The 17,871-nt window shown below is 53.2% G+C and overlaps 1 protein-coding gene across 2 annotated transcripts in view; it reads left to right on the top strand.

Moving 5' to 3' along the window:
- The window catches only part of RBPMS (RNA binding protein with multiple splicing), a 202,807-nt gene that overhangs the window by 182,061 nt on the left and 2,875 nt on the right, over positions 1-17,871 (top strand). For both annotated transcript variants that reach the window (XM_010838816.1, XM_010838817.1), the window contains 2 exons: positions 6,941-7,010; positions 13,561-13,662. In XM_010838816.1, the coding sequence (XP_010837118.1) occupies positions 6,941-7,010; positions 13,561-13,606 (116 nt within the window). In that variant the 3' untranslated portion in view covers positions 13,607-13,662. The remainder of the gene's footprint in view (positions 1-6,940; positions 7,011-13,560; positions 13,663-17,871) is intronic.

Below are 17,871 nucleotides of genomic sequence, written 5' to 3'. Positions count from 1 at the left end.
TGCTCTGGGAGAACGTGGCCCCCGGAGGAAGCCCCCCACCCCCGGGGGCAGCCCAGGCCTGGACACGCCTGTCCCCAACAGGAAACAGCTGGGTTCCCAGAGACCAGTGGTTGCTTGTGTTCCTTTACTCAGAGCTCTTCAGCTGCTGGGCACCCCGCCTGTCCTTCCCTGGGCCTTCTAGCTCATCCTCCCTCCAGTCTCTCTGCTGTGACTCAGCTCCAGCCTGGTGTCCAGGTGATGGGGTTACACTGTGTGCCTTGGGGGGCGGGGAGATGATTCTCCTAGTCCTTGTGGCTGAACACCGCCTCCCCACCCCCAGGAGCCAACTCCTGGCCTAGGAGATGCTCTGCCCCCTTTTACCTTCTCTGTCCCACCTGTCCTGTGTCTTGCCCTTCCCTCCTCTGCTCTTCGGTATTTGAAGACCTAAGGAGCCTCTTCATTAGGGAGCGACATACGCCTCTGCCCTGGCCTCGCCGGCCTCAGAGCAGTCCAGAGCCAATGTTCCGTCTGGTTGTTGGGCCCGGTGGTTCCTTTGATCAAAGCCGCAGCTCCGGCTGCAGGGGCCCAGACACCCGCCCCGTCCTGGGCAGATTTCCTGACAGTAGGGGCAGGTGGCAGGATTGCCTTCATTCAGGGGTTGCAATGTTTTCCAGGTTCCTTTTTTTTTTTTCCCAGCTGTAAGGCTACATCCCCCCAATGCTGTGTGTTTCCCCCAACCTGCATCCCTCCAACCTCGTGAGCAGGGAGAGCCCCCAAGGCTCCGTGAGCCTCACCTGGGTGCTGCCCTTTGGGACCGTCCGTTCACTGCTGAGCCGTCTGCCTGTGCAGAAAATCCAACAGACCGAATTTTAATGACAGGTTCCTCCTATGCTCCTGACTGAGGTTTTAGGCAGGCTTTTGTTCTGTTGATTTTGCTACCTCACTGAGCCTCCGTTTCCTCATCTGTAAGTAGGAAGAATGAACCATTTATTTCATGGGGTTATTTTGAGACAAAGAGTAAAGTGCTTGGCATAGAGCAGTAATTACTGTTAAAATAGCTCTTCCATTTCCTTTTTTTTTGGGTCAAGAAGAGATGCCTGGGACCTCTCTCTGTAGCTTAAGAAGCAGTTAGGATGCAGGGGCTCAGGACTGGTACCCCCGCCTGCAGAAACCCGAGGGCCCAGGCTTCACACTTCGGTAAATTAGAGAAGCATCTGGAATCAGGCAAGAAGGGCCCCGGCGTGAGCTGAGGGGTGGCTGGGGCCAGCTCCACTGGCTGTCCACCCAGGTGTTTGGCCTCTGGTGGGACAAGTCCCCAGATATCATCTGAGAGGACATGGATTCAAACTGCTTCGGGAGCAAAACCAAGAAAAGGCTACCAAGAAACTTTGGAATTAAAAGACGCAGGCGCCATAAAAACCAAGTGAACTCCGTGAAGAAAACCCGTGGTGACGGGCGAAAAGGAAAACGAGCTCCAAATGGGATCATGTTTTATTCAAGGCCGGCGCTGCCAGTGGGGAAGGCCAGAACTTGGTGACAGGAGGGGAAAGTGGGACGCCCCGACTCCCAAGTTTCATCCGCTCTGCCACCGAGCGCTTCTCGCTCCACCGACTCCGGCTCCTGGAGACCTCTAATGGCCCTTGATAGCAAACATAGTTAAAAATTAACAGACTGACAATTAAATATGGATGACCAGCCAGCACTGCGGACTTAATCTGACACAGGGTGTTACACGCCTGGGTGCCTTCGACCCGAGTGGCGTCCTGAGTGAACTAGGATGTCTGAGCACATTTCGCATGCCTGTTTGGAAGCGCGAGCTGAGTTGGTGCTGAGGAGAGACGGGGAGAGATCTGAAAAGCCAGAAGAGAAGACGATCCCTGAAGGGTTATGTTTAATTAGCCCTGGCCTTGATTGGTCTTGGCGGGAGGGGTTCACTGGCCTAGGACCTTGCTCTTGGGATCTGGACCCTGTGGCTGCCTGGACTCGGACCTCAGCAACCTCGCACCGTTCAGACCTGGAGATGGTGCAAGGTCACGGGGCTGGGGCCTGGCCGCAGCCTCCTCTCCCCGCCATCCCCACCGCCACCGGCTGTTGGAGTGGGTTAGATGGCACACTTCAACCTTTGAACCAGTTCACAGAAATCTTGACATTTTTGTCTAGGTAACGGCCACTTGCTTAATCGCTCCAGGCAAAGAGTATTGTAAAAGAAATAGTAAGAAATGCTGATTGCAATTCTGTCTTCTTTGTCCTTGGAAAGAGTAGGAGGGGTTGGAAGGGAGACTGGGGGTGGACGTTCCTTTAGGGAATGGGCCTCATCTTGTGGGGTAGAGAAATTCCTGGCAAGTGTTCTGCTTTTGGTGAACGCCTTGTTAGAAATGGGGAAGATTGCTGTTTCACAGAATCCTGTAATTCATCCCATCATGAGGATCACCATTTTTGTAATTGCGAATCATCACAGGGGTCTGTTGGATGAGTTTCTACCTCCTTGGACCAGAGGAGGTGTCCGGCTTGGCTGCCTCTCCACAGCCTGCAGCAGAGTTTGCTGTGGGACCTGACCTGTTTATTTGGTGATACCGCTTAAGAGCGGAGCCTTAGAGCCGGAGTCAGTGGAGGCAGAGTTGATCATGAATAAATAGCATAGGAGTGGCTGGTGGCCGGTGGCTCGTGGCTGAGAAAGCTCTGGCAGGGTCTTCAGGGCTCTGTGTTAGGGACAGTGGGAAAAACCCGCCTAAAAATCTCCATGTCTTCAAGAGGAGAGAGAGCTCAGTTCTGAATGTGGTGCCGAGAAGTCTGCATCCAGGCCCAGCACCCGCCTTAGGAAAGGGAAGTTGCGACTGTGACTTGTAGATCAGACAGCCAGGGAACCAGCTGGTTTGGTGATCGCCTAGCTCTGATTAGTTTTGTTCAAGAACTGGTTGACGCGTCGGCATACTCAGCCTCCCACGTCCACCAAATGTCACCACAGACCAGCATTTCTCAATACTGTTATGTAATTTAAAAGATGATGTGATCCGATAAACTTGGGAAACCCAGGATGAAATCAGGCCAGACAGGTTTGTTTCAACTTCTCGGAGCCTTTCCCGTAGTGATGTGGATCTAGAATCTGCTGAGACGGTGCGTTTTTCTCTCAAACGTACTTGACTGCAGAGCGTGACTCACTTCTTCCAGCTGCCCTTTAGGAAACCTTGTTCAAGAGCAGGGTCTCTCAAAGTTGAGCATGCATATGCAGCAGCGTTACCTGGCGGACTTGATAAATGCAGGTGCTTGAGCCCTCCCCCTAACAGTTTCTGCGTTTCGGACATGGTCCCAGGTGATGCTGGTGATCGGGGGACCATGTTCTGAGAACCACTGGTCTAGACTTGTCCCTTGAGTCCACAGAGAAGAAAATCGCTAAACCGAGGGGTGTTTATTAATGGTGGCTCCCAGGAGTGGAACCAGCCACCTAGTAACCACGTCTCGTGACTGTTTCTAAAGGCAAGTGGGATGATGATGGCATTGTCACTAGGAAGGAAGAGCACAATGAAATAGTAGCCCTTTGGATGCTTTACCATGTTTGCTCCTCAAAACACTGTAGGAGAGCTACTGGGTGAGGCAGGGAGCCCACTCTGGAGCCCAGTCAAGGTCTTCCTATGCGTGGCAACACTATTTAGGATGTGAAGTCTCTGTATTTGAATCCTCTGGGCCTTAGTCCCTCATCTGTACATGGAAGAGGATGGATGTTTTATGGGTATCTCCTCTTCTCCAGCACTTTATTTGTGCACTGAGTCATTTCTTCTCCTCATGTCTCACCAGTCACTGGAGCTGGTATGATGCTGAGGTGGTGGAGACTCCAGGGTTACCCTTGCTGCCCTGGGGAGGAGCGTTCCTCAAGAAGCGTGATGGCGGAACCCCAGTGTGTTCCCTGGGGATGAGATTCTAGTGGAAGCGCCAGGGTCTTCCACGTTGCTTACTCACGTGTCGCAGGCTGCGTGCTGTGTCTGGCAGTCTCTGGTTGGATCTTATCTGTTATGTTAGAGGTTCTTTCAGGGACTTCTGAGGCCCTTGGAATTGCACACAACACTGTGAGCGTGCAGTTGTGTACATGGGGTCGAGCACATGTGCATTTTTCTGCTGAACAGGACGGTGGCCTTAGGAGGAAGGTCAGCCACGCTGGATGGTCCCTCGAGCCAGAGTCAGCGAGTCATGGGTTTCCCCAGTGTTCATGACGCATCTAAGTAGCCCCTAGGCGCCAGGCAGGAGTGGCCACAAGTGACCGGGAACCAGAAACCACAGCAGAACAGCAGTCTGAGTGGCATAAGGATGAACCCTCTTTTCTCAGAGGAGAGTGGCGATTAGCACAGAACACTTGTTCCCCCGGGGCTGGCTGCCTATGTGTTTTGCCCGTGAGCTCTGCTGCTGCTTTGCCCTCCTCGGGCACGGGGACGTTGCTGATGACAAGCGCAGGCTAGGCCAGTTTCTGCTGAAAGGAAGATGGCATTGCCCCCCGTGGAGCTGGAAGGAGGCAGCCTTTGGTTGAGGGGGGCGGCGCGGCGGGGAAGAGCCCACCTTCTGGGCAAGTGCAGGAGTGGCCACGTCCCACTGGGTCTCAGGCCCATTGCCCCCTCACCTTCCCTGAGGACCAGCCCATGGGCTGACTGTACTTCTGCTCAGCTGAGCCCGGCTTCTGGCCCCTGGCTCAGCATCTGCCTGCCCATTCCCCGCGGGGCTCTGGTCCCCACCGCAGGCAGGTGCCCTGGAGAGTGCGAGGCTGTGTGTGCAGTGGAGAGGCTGGAGCGGATGTGCGGGATGGGGTAGGGGGGTGGGTCTCCTTGTCACCGTCACCTGCACCGAAACGGGAGTCATGCCATCCACCCTGCGTCCCCCTCTCCCCGGGCTCCTGTGAAACACCAGCGCGCCTTGGGCTCCATGCCCCAGCCCCGCACCTGGGCATCACCGGCCGCCGCCACTGCTCCCCCAACCCCGGTGCACTCGGACCCATCCCCCCTCCACTGTGTGTCTAGGTTCCCAGCCCCCCACCTGCCACGGGGCTGTGCCCCTGTCCCATCCTTTACTACTTGTCTCAGGGAGGCAGCTCCAACTCTGCCCTTTGCTTAGTGAGCAAGTGGATTCAGATGCACAAAGCCGTAAGCCATGGGTAGGTATGAGTTTTTTCTTTTGTGTCTCTCCCTTCTGCCTTCTCCCCCTCCTCTCTACCCTCCCTCTCTCCCTTCTGCCCCTGCCTCCCACGTTTCCCCTTCTCTCTTCCCCTCCTTTGTTCTGCACCCCCTAAATTCCCCATGTGACATGTTTTTAGCCTGCCTGCATGAGAAGGTTTGATCTCTGTCCCCTTCGTTGCTATGAGTATTGAAAAGACTCTGGTTTGGTCCTAAAAGAGCTTCAGTACCAGCTGGTGGCCCCCCCATGAATACAGCTTCGCCGTCCCGATACAGGGGCTCCACTTTGGCTGGTAAACCCGTTTCTAGTCATATGTGATGTTCTGCCCTGGCGGGTCTCTAAGGCACAGCCAGCCCAAGGGCTTCCACGAAACCGAGTCCTGGTGTAAGGCAGAAGCTCCATATACACCCTTGGTATATGGAGTGAGCGAGGCCAGACCACTTTGCTCCAGGAAGGGATGGTGTCCCCCAGTGTGGCCCCTCGCCATAGAAGGGACACAGTCACTCTGTGAAGGATGCCTGTGGGGTCGAAGGGAGCTCTGCAGACTTCTGCGTGTGACCCACAGGGAAAGGCCAGGGTCCGCCCAGCTTGTAGAATCTAGTTAGAGCTGGAGGAGCCTGAGCCCTGACCCAGCCCTAGGCCCACTGGGCTCTGACCATGGTGGACACCACTCGGGATACCCAGCCCTCAGCCGATGTCCCCACCTGTACCTATCAGGTGAGAGGACGTGGACGCTCTCCAGGCCCTCTGCACCTCTGGCTCAGCCAGAGGGCTGCTTCACCTGTTCATGCTTTGGAGATATGAATAAGATGGCTGTGAAAAAGGGGTTCTGCTGGCAGATTTGATTTTATTAAGCCACGGAAGTTGGCTTGCCAGGGTAAAGTTCCCCCCAGCATCGCATTCCACTCTAGAAACAAGCTTCCGTGAACCGAAATGAAGCGCAGTCTTCCTCCTGCCGTGCTGGGGAGGGTACCACCTCCGGGTCTCCTGCTGGCAGCCTCGCCTTTGCTGTAATTTGCCCGCCTTCCCCCAACCCCAGCGCTGCTTCCTGTGTTGCTCAGGGGCTGGTGGGGAGTATAAACGGAAGCAGCGGTAAACGGGGATCTCTCATCTCTCAGCTCTGTCCAAATGCTTAGGCGCAAAGCCCACGATGCCAGTAGATGGACGTCTGTTCAAGCCGAAGGGCACTTGCCCTTTTGTTATTTTCACATTTTCTTTGGTACAGGATGGAGAACATTCTGCCAAGTGCACCCAGCATCACAGTCCATTTGTGGGTAGGGCTGGCCTTGCATCCTGGAAACCTAACAGAAGAGGCTGGGCCCCACAGAGTGAGCAGAGGGCATGGGATACCGGACACCCCCCACAGTGCCCAGAGGCCTTTTCTAAAAGCACAGGAGCAGATTCTCAAACGCCCTCCTGGCCAGACCACTGGCATGGATGGTGTCAGGAACCGTCCCTTCCTGATCCAAGAGAGACAGGTTTCCAGCCGTTGGGCAGGCTGGCCCCCCAGCCTGGGTGATGCTGGGTGAGCGTGGGGATGGCGGCTCACTGGCAGATTCCAGCCCTGCACTGGCTGTCGGCTGTAGAGGAGGCTGGGAGCAGGGGACCCCCGGGGCTCCTGAGAGCATGGTCCTGTGGAGGCGTTCTCAGGATGCGGCTCTGATGCTTTTCAGCCCCTGATGGGGAGCTGCCCGCAGGCAAGGACCTGGGAACAGTGAATGGGGTGGGGGCTCTGCTGGCCGCCCTGTGAGGAGTGGACGTGCGTCCGGGGCCTTGGTTCACAGCCTTCTCCCCACGTGTCTTCCAGATGCGCTGGCTCCCTCCCTCCGAGGCTACTTCTCAGGGCTGGAAGTCCCGTCAGTTCTGCTGAATCCTACGTAAGTACTTGATTTCAACAAGAACTGTGTCCCACGCCTGGACGAGCCCAGGACAGAGCAGACATTTGTAACTGGGTGGCCCCCATCCTGCTCCAGTACCCACTCCTAGGTGCTTCCTGGGCTTGTCCAAGGTTGTTCCACTCACCCCAGGAACCCCGCATGGCCCAGAGAGTTCTGAGGTTCACTTTCCTCAGGCAGGTTGCCCTGTTGACCTGAAGTCAGCTGGTGGCTCAGGTCCCCTTCGTTTGCATTTCCAGGGGGACTGCCGAGGGCAGATTTCACTTGCTGACATTCTGGGTACCATAAAAGGTCAGGACTTCCAGAGGGCTCTCGTCCTGGGTCAGAAGGCCAGAGCCTCACCTAACAGGAGGATTAGCAATAGGCATCAGAGCCTCAGAAATCCCACCCCCCAGGGGTGGTCCACACTCCAACCCATCAGGATTCTTCCTCTGGCAATAAGTAAGTTAAGGGATGACATTTTTGTACTGGAAGACATCAACTTCAATAAATTATGATTATACCTCTCCGTCCCCTAACCCATGTATTTCTGAGTATGGGCAAAGAGCACTTGTCCTTGGGTAGAGACTTACATGCTTGCGGGGTTGGAGCTTAAAAGATTTCTTCACCAAGCAATTCTCAGAACTTTTATAACAGTGTGAGCACTGTGAATCGTTGAGATCAGGAAACTCTAGGATGCAACAGTATTTCTCAAACTTGAGACCAGGAAACCCTTTTCTCAGAGACTCTTAGGAGACTCAGGTTTTACTAGAGCACGCCTTGGGAAAACTTGCCCTCACCTCTTACTCAGAACCTAAACCAGTGGCACCCATACCTGTAACCCTCGGACCAGCAGTCACCCCATGCTTGTCACTCATCTGTGAAGAAGGGAAAAACCAGGGTTCTTCCCTTAACGCTGCTTGTATTTGTCCTTTATTCTGGAATGACGTTCTTTTCTGTGTTAAAATACACTTGAATGAAACGGTAATGTTAGTGAATGACAATTATATTTTAAATGTTCGTGGTAGATACCTAAAATGTTCCTTTAAAATATTTTGTGACATCTTAAAGTTTGTTATTTAAGGGAGACTTTTTTTCCCTGCCTGAAAACACAAATTTTAAGTTTTGAGGTGTTCCAGAGTCCCTTTAAGTACAGAATTTCCTAAGTCCATGCTTCATATCAATATGCAGGCCCATAATTAATTATTATTATTTTTTTTTATGTGGACCATTTTTAAAGTCGAATTTGTTACAATACTGCTTCTGTTTTATAGGAGGGTTTTTTGGTTTGGTTGGTTTTTTTGGCCACGAGGCATATGGCATCTTAGCTCCGCAACCAGCGATTGAACAGGCACCCACAGCATTGGAAGGTGAAGTCTTAACTACTCAACCAACCACGGAATTCCCCATAATTAACTTTCACACTTGATTTATATATCCCCAGCCATTGTGTCTTTGTTCTGAAAAGCCTTAGTCATTCCATTCTGTGGGAACCTCCTCCTTAGCGGGTGACGGGGGACCCGCACGGTCGTGTTACAGGCTCCAGAAGACACTCTCCCCACGCACCTCTCTCTTCCACGACCATGTTTCTCTCTCAATGTTTGGAGGCTGGTAGGCATTTACCTAGAGGTGTCTAGGGTAAGAAAACCGAAAACTGTGACGCTTGTGAAGGAGAGCACAGCGTGGAATGTAGATCTAGCTTTTTTTTAATAGCATCAGCTAACAGTTGAGGAGATGAATGACATCGGAGGGGAGGCCAGTGGGACAGAACCTGGAGGCTCCCCCGACTATCAGGAGTCAGCTTGTCCGCAGTGAAGAGGGACCAGGAGCGGGGGCCGCCCGGGGCCGGGGCGGGGGGCAGTGTTGAGCTGCTTGGTCCGCAGTGTCGGATGCTGAAGGAAAGCTGCGTGAGATGCTGGCATTTCCAGTTGGCAAAAGGTGGTGGTGGTGGTGGCATAGGGCCTAAGGGAGGATTTTGCTTTAAGCGTTTATAAAGAACAAAGAGAAGACGTGATCAGTAAGCAGTTGAAGAGAGCTCCCTCCTTTCCCCAGAGACCTAGTGTGGGTGTGGCCTCCAGGGAAGGGCTGGCAGTTGCCCCCACCCCCACCCCACTCCCCTTAAAGTACGACTTCTAAGACACTGTCGGATCCACATAAGGATGTCATGTCTCCTGTGGCTGCATCATTTGTTCTGAGATAAACTCGGGCCATGGCCAGGCGCCTTCCTTGGGGTCTGAGGGACTCGAGTGGGGCGAGGAGGTGCTTAGGGAGGAAGACAGATCCCTGAGCTCATTACACCGCACTTGCGTTGGGGCTGCAGTCTCCCGTCCCCCCGAAGTTAGACCAGCTCAGTAGGGCCCCATGACTCAGGCTGCGTCCAGCCTCTTGGACCAAGCCCTTTCCGAGACAGCTAATAATCCAGGCTGAGTAATCGTAGGGAAATGTAAGTTAGAGTTGAAAACAGTGGCGCCGCCGCAATGGCCAACACGTTGTAGCAGAATGAGCCTCTTGAAAAGGCTAAGTGAGGGGTAAGTGCCACCACTGGTGACCCACACGGCCTTTCTGCACTCACTGGAAAGGGCCCCAGAACAGGAGCAGGAGTGACATCTGGTGTCAGACACGAGGACCTGGGAGATGTCAGGGCTGCCTCCTTCTGGACCCTGAAGACTCCAGGCCTGTCCCCCCAGGGGGCCCTCAAGGATTTTTTAACACATTATTGACTGGGAGCGGGGGTGGTGTTGCAGAAACTAATGCCTGTGTCCAGTGGTTGGTTATGTAAGTGAATATTGAACATCTGGGTAACAAAAGATGCATTAATACATCTTGAGTTGTTGATGGACCCACGCTGAGCTCTTTCTTCTAAAGGGAAATCACTGACTAGAAAAGTAAACGAGCTCTCTATTCTTTAAATAAACACGTTATGTATCTACTATGTGATGTAAAAATGCGGGAAACGAGGCCTGTGCCCCTGAAGAGCTTAAGTTCTAATGGGCAAGAGCCATGGACACACATTTCAGAGTGAAAGAATTACCGCTCAGGATGCTCCTGAGGAGGTGTGTGTGTATGTGTGGACCGCCATCAGTGGCGTAAGTAAGACCTTTAGAAGAGTGGTTGTTCGGTGGTTGGGTGTTATTGACTCTTTAATTTGTTCAACATCTTGCTTGACAGATGATGTTTAGTCTAGTTGCAATGTGTGCACCTCACTACAGAGTTTTGCTGATGGTTCAGCCATGTGGTAGAGTGTCCCAGAATACATAATACTGATTGGAAGTGATCAATTTCCCAGATGGTTTGAGAATAGGACACTCAAGCAAGTCTGTATTCATTCCTTAGTAGGAATAAGGGTTAACGCAAGTTTTCCTGGTTGGAGTTCCTGGTTATGCAGTTTTCCTGCATTTCCAAATGTAATTAAATAAATCAGAAAAAAGGGAGAAGAAAGAGTTGGAGTGGATGTGAGAGGGTGTTCATTAGGAACTCATGAAATTTTCCTGGCTGTGGACCAAAACCACAGCATAGAAACTAGAGGCACATGTAGTTACAGCCTCACCAAATCAGAGGACATAGCGAGAGAGATAACAAAGCTGGAATTTGAAGCTGTTTGTTCCTTCTGTTTACTTTCAGGGAGGAATGGCCTAGTCTGTCTTTGGTTGTGAACAGGAGAGCCTTGGGTATGTGGCTATCATCCAGAGAGTCCAGGAGCTAGATATCCAGGCAGAACTTAGAGTTTAGCAGGGTGGGAAGGGCAGTCTTCATGGTATCCTGATAACTGCTGTGGCTCTTGCAATCACCCCTGCCTTCTCCCTAGGAGAGGCCCCAGGACCATTCCCTTTCTTCTATGAACCAAGGTCTTTCAGTCACACTGAAGTAGATTAGCACAATCAGTATTCAGTGCAGATCTGCGGGGCATAAGGTGCTATTCTTCGTACCGCATATACAGCAGTGGACAGAAGCAGACAAAACCCCTGCCTTGGTGGAGACATTGTAAGACAGGGAGAAGAGTAATAAGCTACTAAAACACGGTAGGTCAGATGGTGAGAAGGGCTAATGGAGAAATGCAGAACAAGAGAAAAAGGCAAAAGTCAAGGGTAGCAGGTGCTTCTTGTACACGGGAGCAGAGATGAAAGCTCGCCCGTATTTACATGGGGTTCCTTTTCTAGAGCAAACCTGTGTGCATACCTGCTCAGTCACTTCAGTCATGCTCGACTGTGTGTGACCCTATGGGCTGTAGCCCACCCGGCTCCTCTGTCCATGGAAGTCTCCAGGCAAGAATACTGGAGTGGGTTACTATTTCCTCCCCCTGTGGATCTTTCCAACCCAGGGATCGAACCCGAGTCTCTTACGTCTCCTGCATTGCCAGGCGGGTTCTTTACCACTAGTGTCAGCTGGGAAGCCCCAGAACAAACCTCACTTTACTCAAGTTTAGGGAACAGTTTTACTTCTCTGCTTTTCTGCTCACCTCCTCTTTTGCTAAATCTAAGTGAACAGGCTTGAGCCAGCTGACGCTTTAAAGCACTGCTGGCTTTCCCAAACCTGGGAGGCCCGAGTTCACGAGCCCTGCCCTGAGAGGGGTCTCTGCATGCCCTGGTTATGAAGCCTGGGGTTGGTCTGTTCTGCTTCCTATGTGCATTAAAAAGTAGGGATGGCCTGAGAACCTGCCTCCTGCCAGGTACTGGGGTCGTGGCATCCCTTCCAGCTTTGGGAGTTCAGACACACCAGGCGTCTGCTCACCAGCGCATCTACAAACCCAGACTGTGTGACACCCCCACCCCGCCCTTCGTCCATAGCCTGTTTCTGGCTGGGAGACCCCTGAGCATGCGCACCAGGGAGCTGCCTGTCTGGTCCCTGGAAGACGTTCACAGAGAGCAGAACACTGAGTCTGGGTGGCTGCACGGGCGCAGGGCAGGGCCACCTGCAGGAGCCCACCTGCACCTCTGCCCTAACCCTTCCTACCACCAGCTCCACTTGGCGGAAGGTGGAGGTTCAGAAGGCCCATGTGCTCCCCATAAAGTTAAGGCTGAACACCTGGGATTCCCCTCTGGTGTGTTGTGTTCCTTGGGGAGTCATCTCCTGGGGTGTCTACAGAGCAGGCATTCTGTCTGCCCGCCCGGTGTGCAGACAAGAGTTGCTGATGTTAGCAACTGCAAAGAGTGCCTTGCTGATAAAAACCCTGTGCTCCCAGAACCTGGGGCGAGAAGCTAGGTAGGGTCCCAGGACTCTTAAATCACCAGTCCTGAGTCATCACGATAAGCTTCAGTCCAGGGGCTGAGTGGCATCTGGTCATCAGTATGATTTCTTAAACAACAAGCATCCCAAAAATGCAGCCTTGGTCTGGCCGCCCTGGGGCCTCTCTGGGTCTCCCTCCTTCCTCGCCTGCGCCCGGCAAGTGTGGACAAGGCCGGGGGAAGTTGGATGAGGGGAGATGTTTTGTTTGCAGGGTGAATATTTATTTTTTCTGTCCTCAGATAACCCAAGTTTTACTAGGAAAGGAGAATCACATCTATTCATCTTTTAATGTTTTTTATAGTGAAATTCTGGGAAGAACTTTTTTTTCCCGCTTGATTCTGAGAAGAGAGATGCCCTAAGAAGGTGATCTTTCAGTGCAGGGCATGGGTCTCCCTGCGGCCTCCTGGGGTCAACTCTGTACAGCTGACCTCCAGTTCACGAAGCCTGCCTGGAGCAGGTGCTCTGTCCCAGGAAGAACAGCAGTACTGAGAACCTGAGGAATGTTAGTGGGGAATGGGGTCCATATGGGCCATCCTTCGGGCTTCCTCAGCACCAGGAATTCTTGATGAAAACCAGCCGGCTCGGAGGCAGCCATGCCTGCAGGAAAAACATTCAAAAATGTATGGCCCACTGACACTCTGTCCCTTTTAGCGTTTCAAATTCTCAGACCTTGAGAACAGCAGGATATGTGTTCACACGTGTTTGCCTTGGGTTTTTGTTTTCTAGTAGGTGGTTCTCCTGGAGAGTGGCTCCTTGGCCTTGGGCTGAGCAGAGTTGACCGTGGGGTCTGGGGTGGCCCCTGGAGTTGGTTACAGGTTCCTCCTATCGGGGTACCTGAGGCTTTTGGCCAGTCCTGGGGATCTAGCCTGTGGGGATGTGTGTGCAGAGGCCCTGCCAGTCTGCCCCTGGGGCGCTTACACCCTGGTGTTCTTGAAGGGCACCCCTTTCTCCAGGTGCTCTCCCCACTGGCCTAGCTATCAGGGAGCCCCCCTCTGCTGCCGGCCGCCTCACCCCTGCCCCGCAGAGCCTCCTCCACTCCACTGCACCTCACCGCATGCCCTTCGTGGCCCTGACGGTCCTGGTCACTCCTAGTGGTGTCTGTCCTTGAGTTCAGCAGACAGATGCCACCCCCGCCCCGCAGAGCCTCCTCCACTCCACCGCACCTCACCGCATGCCCTTCGTGGCCCTGACGGTCCTGGTCACTCCTAGTGGTGTCTGTCCTTGGGTTCAGCAGGCAGATGCCTTTGGTGCTGGGGCCTTGCTCTTTGCCCTCAGAACCAGCCGGCGTGGACGTCACTGGTGTTAATGGCTGCTCTTCTCTCCACCCTAGGTTCCAGGTGTGTGATGGTGGCTGCAATCTGTCTTGTGGGTATTAACGCAATCTTCAAGTGGCTACTGTTCTTGAGCTGTTCTACAAAACTGGAGCTTGCTGGTGAGTTCCAAGCCGAGACTGAACAGTTCCTCCCGAGAAGCAGCATGTCCTGGGCCGGGCACAACCGCGTAGATAAGAGCGGTGTGGTCGGGACCAGCCTCCCATGCGGGGTGGGTGCTCGGGATCGGGGCAAGCTCTTTGTCACCTCCTCCGGCCGCCACCTGCTGAGAGACATCATCCCAGGAGAGCAGGTGAGCTCTGCAGGTTCTTAAGAGCGTGTGGCTCAGTGCTTGGTCCTTGCAGCTTTGCTGGGTAATGCCTGGTTGAGAGTTGACACTTCTCATCAGCAGCATCCAGGGATGAGATCATCCACCAAAGGGAACTTAGATACGAATGAAGCTTTTCCCTTGAAGCCCTAAGCCTTTTTTTTTTTTTTTAAATTAACAGTTTTGGTGGAAATCTTGATGTAGTATGTATATCCCTCTTATTAATCCATTTATGCTAAATATAGTGTAACCCTTTCTTACGACTCGAGACATTTTGATGAGCCTGTTCAGAAATAGAGTGATGATGGGCCTTGAGCGTGACTGAACTATGATGGTATCTCACTGGATTCCTCTAAACTGGGGCTTTTCTGGTGGTGAGGATTTGAGTGACTTGTCCGTCTTTTCCATTGATACCAGCCGTCACTGCTCAGTTCTGCTTGTAGCAGTGCAGTGAGGTCTCCATCGCGCAGCAGAGTTCCCAGAGGCGAACCGTGTGTGGGCCTTCCAGTCTTTTTGGAAAGCTTGACCTAGGACAGCAGGAATGCCAGGGGCAGGCCAACCGCAGTTACGGCTCAGCCCAAATAAGGTGGCAGACTGCATCCCTGTGAGGGGCCTATAAAGCACAGATGAGTCACAAAGGGAATACGATTCCTGCTAAGGACAGAATCGGGCAGTCGGGCCTAGGAGGTCATTACCACATTTGGGAGGTAAGCAAGCACGTGCTCAGAACACCACCTCTCCTGGCCTCCAGAGGGGCGTGTGGTGCCTGTGTGGGGAGCTGGCCTCCAGCACTTGGGGGTCTTTTTTCCCCAGTGAGGTCTGTTTCTCACACTAACCTGGGGCTTCCCTGGAGGCTCAGGCAGTAAAGCATCTGCCCGCAATGCAGGAGACACTAACCAAACTTACTAACAGGTAAATGTTTTTGCCACATCACTGGGGAAAGCCGACAGATACCCACCAGTTGTACAGGCTTCTGATTGGTCAGGTTTTCCTGTTGTCATGGTCCTTAATGGAAGTGCCCACGGTATTCTTATTGATGTTACCACTCAGTAAAAAGATTTTATTTTGCTTTCTCCCCTCCTCTGGGGAAATTTAAGGACCAATTGAAAGCCACCCATATATAACTTTTCAACAGGTTAGAGTAGGGTTTTTTTTTTTTTTAATGCAATAAATCAACCCAGACTTCAGTAATTGGGGCACAAACAGATGAGCCCCGTCAGGACGCAGCTGGAGCATGTGGTGACTGTGGACACCGGGAGGGCCTGGTGACGAGGGGCAGGAGAACCAGGCTTGGTCCTGGGGGGAGGCAGCTGGGAGTCTGACCACAGATGAACCTGGTGAGTGGGTGGTGCCAGTGCAGATGCGGGAGGAACTAGCCCTGTTCCTGGTGAGGCTTCTGGGTCCCAGGGCTACCCAGGGAGCTCCCAGACCTCCCTGCCCAGCTCAGACAGCCCTGCTGAGTCTTAGTTGTGTCGCTTAGGATCTTTAGTTGTGGCATGCGAACTCTTAGCTGGAGCATGTGGGATCTAGTTCCCTGACCAGGGAGCAAACCCTGGTCCCCTGCATTGGGAGTGCAGAGTCTTAGCCACTGCACCATCAGGGACGTTTTGACTGACCCTTTTTAAATGTTAACTTGCCTGGAGAATCCCAGGGACGGTGGAGCCTGGTGGGCTGCCATCTATGGGGTTGCACACAGTCGGACACGACTGAAGGCGACTTAGCAGTAGCAGTCTTTTTATTACAAATTAGTATGAACATTTAAAAACAGAAAATGAAAACTAAACCAATAATTAAAAACTTTAGTCATATGATGTTGGGATTTTGGTAGAATAGAATATTCCTTACTTGACTTTTAGTAAAAATGAACAAATGTTGGAAAAACTCTTGGGGAAGAAATCATTAGGAAACAGGTCAAGTATATAGGGATGGATTGGTGGAAAACCAGATTTTCTTACTGCTGGGAGAAAAAAAAAAAAAGCTCATAAGGTGCTCGGATCAATAGACTGGAACCTACCAAGTTGCCTCTGGGAAGAGCGGCCTCTCCCGGGTCACGGCACTGACCACCGCCAGCAGGGCAGCCCTTGACCCACACACAGCAGCAGCTGTCCCCCGGCACTGGGGACACACAGCTGAAAGGAGCTGGATTAGAATAGCTTCCTACGCCGTAAGCCACCAGGAGACGTTCTCCACTGTCTTCACACTGGGCGGGTGCCACGTGGTTCACGGTCTTCCCTTGTTTACCCCGTCACGTGCGTGTCGTAGGTGACCCCCTTTCAGGAAAGGCTCTCTGAGGAGAGTCTGCTGTCTGAACAGAGGGGCCTGACCCCTCCCCGCCACCCCAGTGCTCTGTGTTCCCGGATGTCTTTGCCGTGTTTAAAATGTCCTTGTCAATACATTCCAAGGTTTGAACTCCGTTTCTAGCTAAACCCCCTTCGTTGTTTACAGGGACTGAAATAGCCACATTTTGACCTTGTGTTCAGTCTGGAACAGCTATGGCAACGCGGACACATTCTTTTCCCATGTGAGAGCTGCCTTTACCCAGCAGTTATGGAAAAGCTCAGGAAGCTATCAACTCGCACCCGCTTCCTTGTCCTTTTTCACTCCGAAAGGTCCGTCTTTCAGCCTAGGTTAACCAGCTCCATCCACCTTTCTTTCTGCTCAGGAACCCGGCAAGGGGACAGTATCCTGAACCAGGTGGGCTTCTTGAAAAGCTGGGCAGGTGCTTCCCAGGCCGCCCCAGCTTTCTGTGGCGACTCCCACTCTGCCCCCAGGGCCAGCGTGCAGAGCTCCACACGGGCTCCGGGCACCTCAGTGCTCTCAGCCCAGCCCTGGCATCATCAAGCCTAGGGGCCCGCGTCTCTGGGGCTCCTCCCACTAACGGCCCATCGTTCCGGTTTCATTTGTTCTAGCGTCCCAAGTGACTGACTGGAGTAGAGGAAGGTGGAGCTGGTCTTAGGAAAATAATCCAAGGTGATCCTTGTATATAATCCGAGTAAGTGGTCTGGACAGGGAGGGTACCTGTGAAGAGCTGAGAAAGCCCTGAAGGGACCAGGAAAGGCTGGAGAAGTGGGGCTTCACCTGAGTTTTGAAAGATAGGAGGGTCTGTGTGTGGAAGATACACTAGCAAAGGGAGGAGGTGCAAATACAGACAGCATGGTCTTGCTCAAAGGGGGTTTTAACGAAGCATTTGAGGGTCTTGGGGAGGCACTGAAAATCTGGGCGGGGGGGCAGTGGTGCTTTAGGAACTGTCCTCTGGCTGGCCAAAGCACAGTGAAGAATCAAGTGGAAACACCAAGGTGAGGCGAACCCAGATGGTAATGTTGGTGTCAGGGTGACAGAGTGACCCTAGAGTGCGGTGTACGTAAAGGCAAGGTGGTGAGTCTGAGTAGAGATGCGTGGCCTTTGTGGTCGTGGCAGAAACATCCAGCACAAGGTGAGTGGAACAGGGGGAGCTGACTGTGGAACCAGAAAGAGGCCAGAACGGGCACGGTGCACTTCCCGAAGGTGGCCTCAGCTCCCGAGAGGCAAGCAGGCCTAGACCAGCCAGGCTCTGCCTGCAGGGGCTAAAGCTGTGGGCCCACCAAGGAAGGGTCCTCCGCCTGCCTGCGCAGTCCCTGAAGGCCCCGGTCTTGGCTGCTGTCCAAGCCCATGTGCTGTCAAGGCCGACGGCCGTTGCAGGCCCCTCAGGTTCCCAGGGCCCCGGGCTACCCGCTGCTGTCCCCAGTGAGTTGTTCGGAAGTGGAAACTGCTGTTCCTTAGAATCGGTTTTTCTGCGATCCATGTCCGCAGCTTGGGGTGCTGGCGCAGGGCCAAGTTTGTAGTGACGCAGGACTTGTCATTCCAGGCCTGATGAGCCCGGAGTGTGGAGGAAACTGGTTCCCCTCCTCCGTGGACAGAGGTTGGGGCGGGGGCGCTCCTTTGGCAGACTGAGGGCCGAAGATCACTCATGGGGACATGAGGCCCGAAGCCCTAGAGTTCATTAGGGAACGGCAGCTACTACGTG

The sequence above is a fragment of the Bison bison genome, unplaced genomic scaffold, assembly GCF_000754665.1.
Source record: "Bison bison bison isolate TAMUID 2011002044 unplaced genomic scaffold, Bison_UMD1.0 scf7180017864105, whole genome shotgun sequence".
In the NCBI taxonomy this organism is placed as follows: domain Eukaryota; kingdom Metazoa; phylum Chordata; class Mammalia; order Artiodactyla; family Bovidae; genus Bison; species Bison bison.
This window is presented reverse-complemented; position numbering and strand designations above follow the sequence as displayed.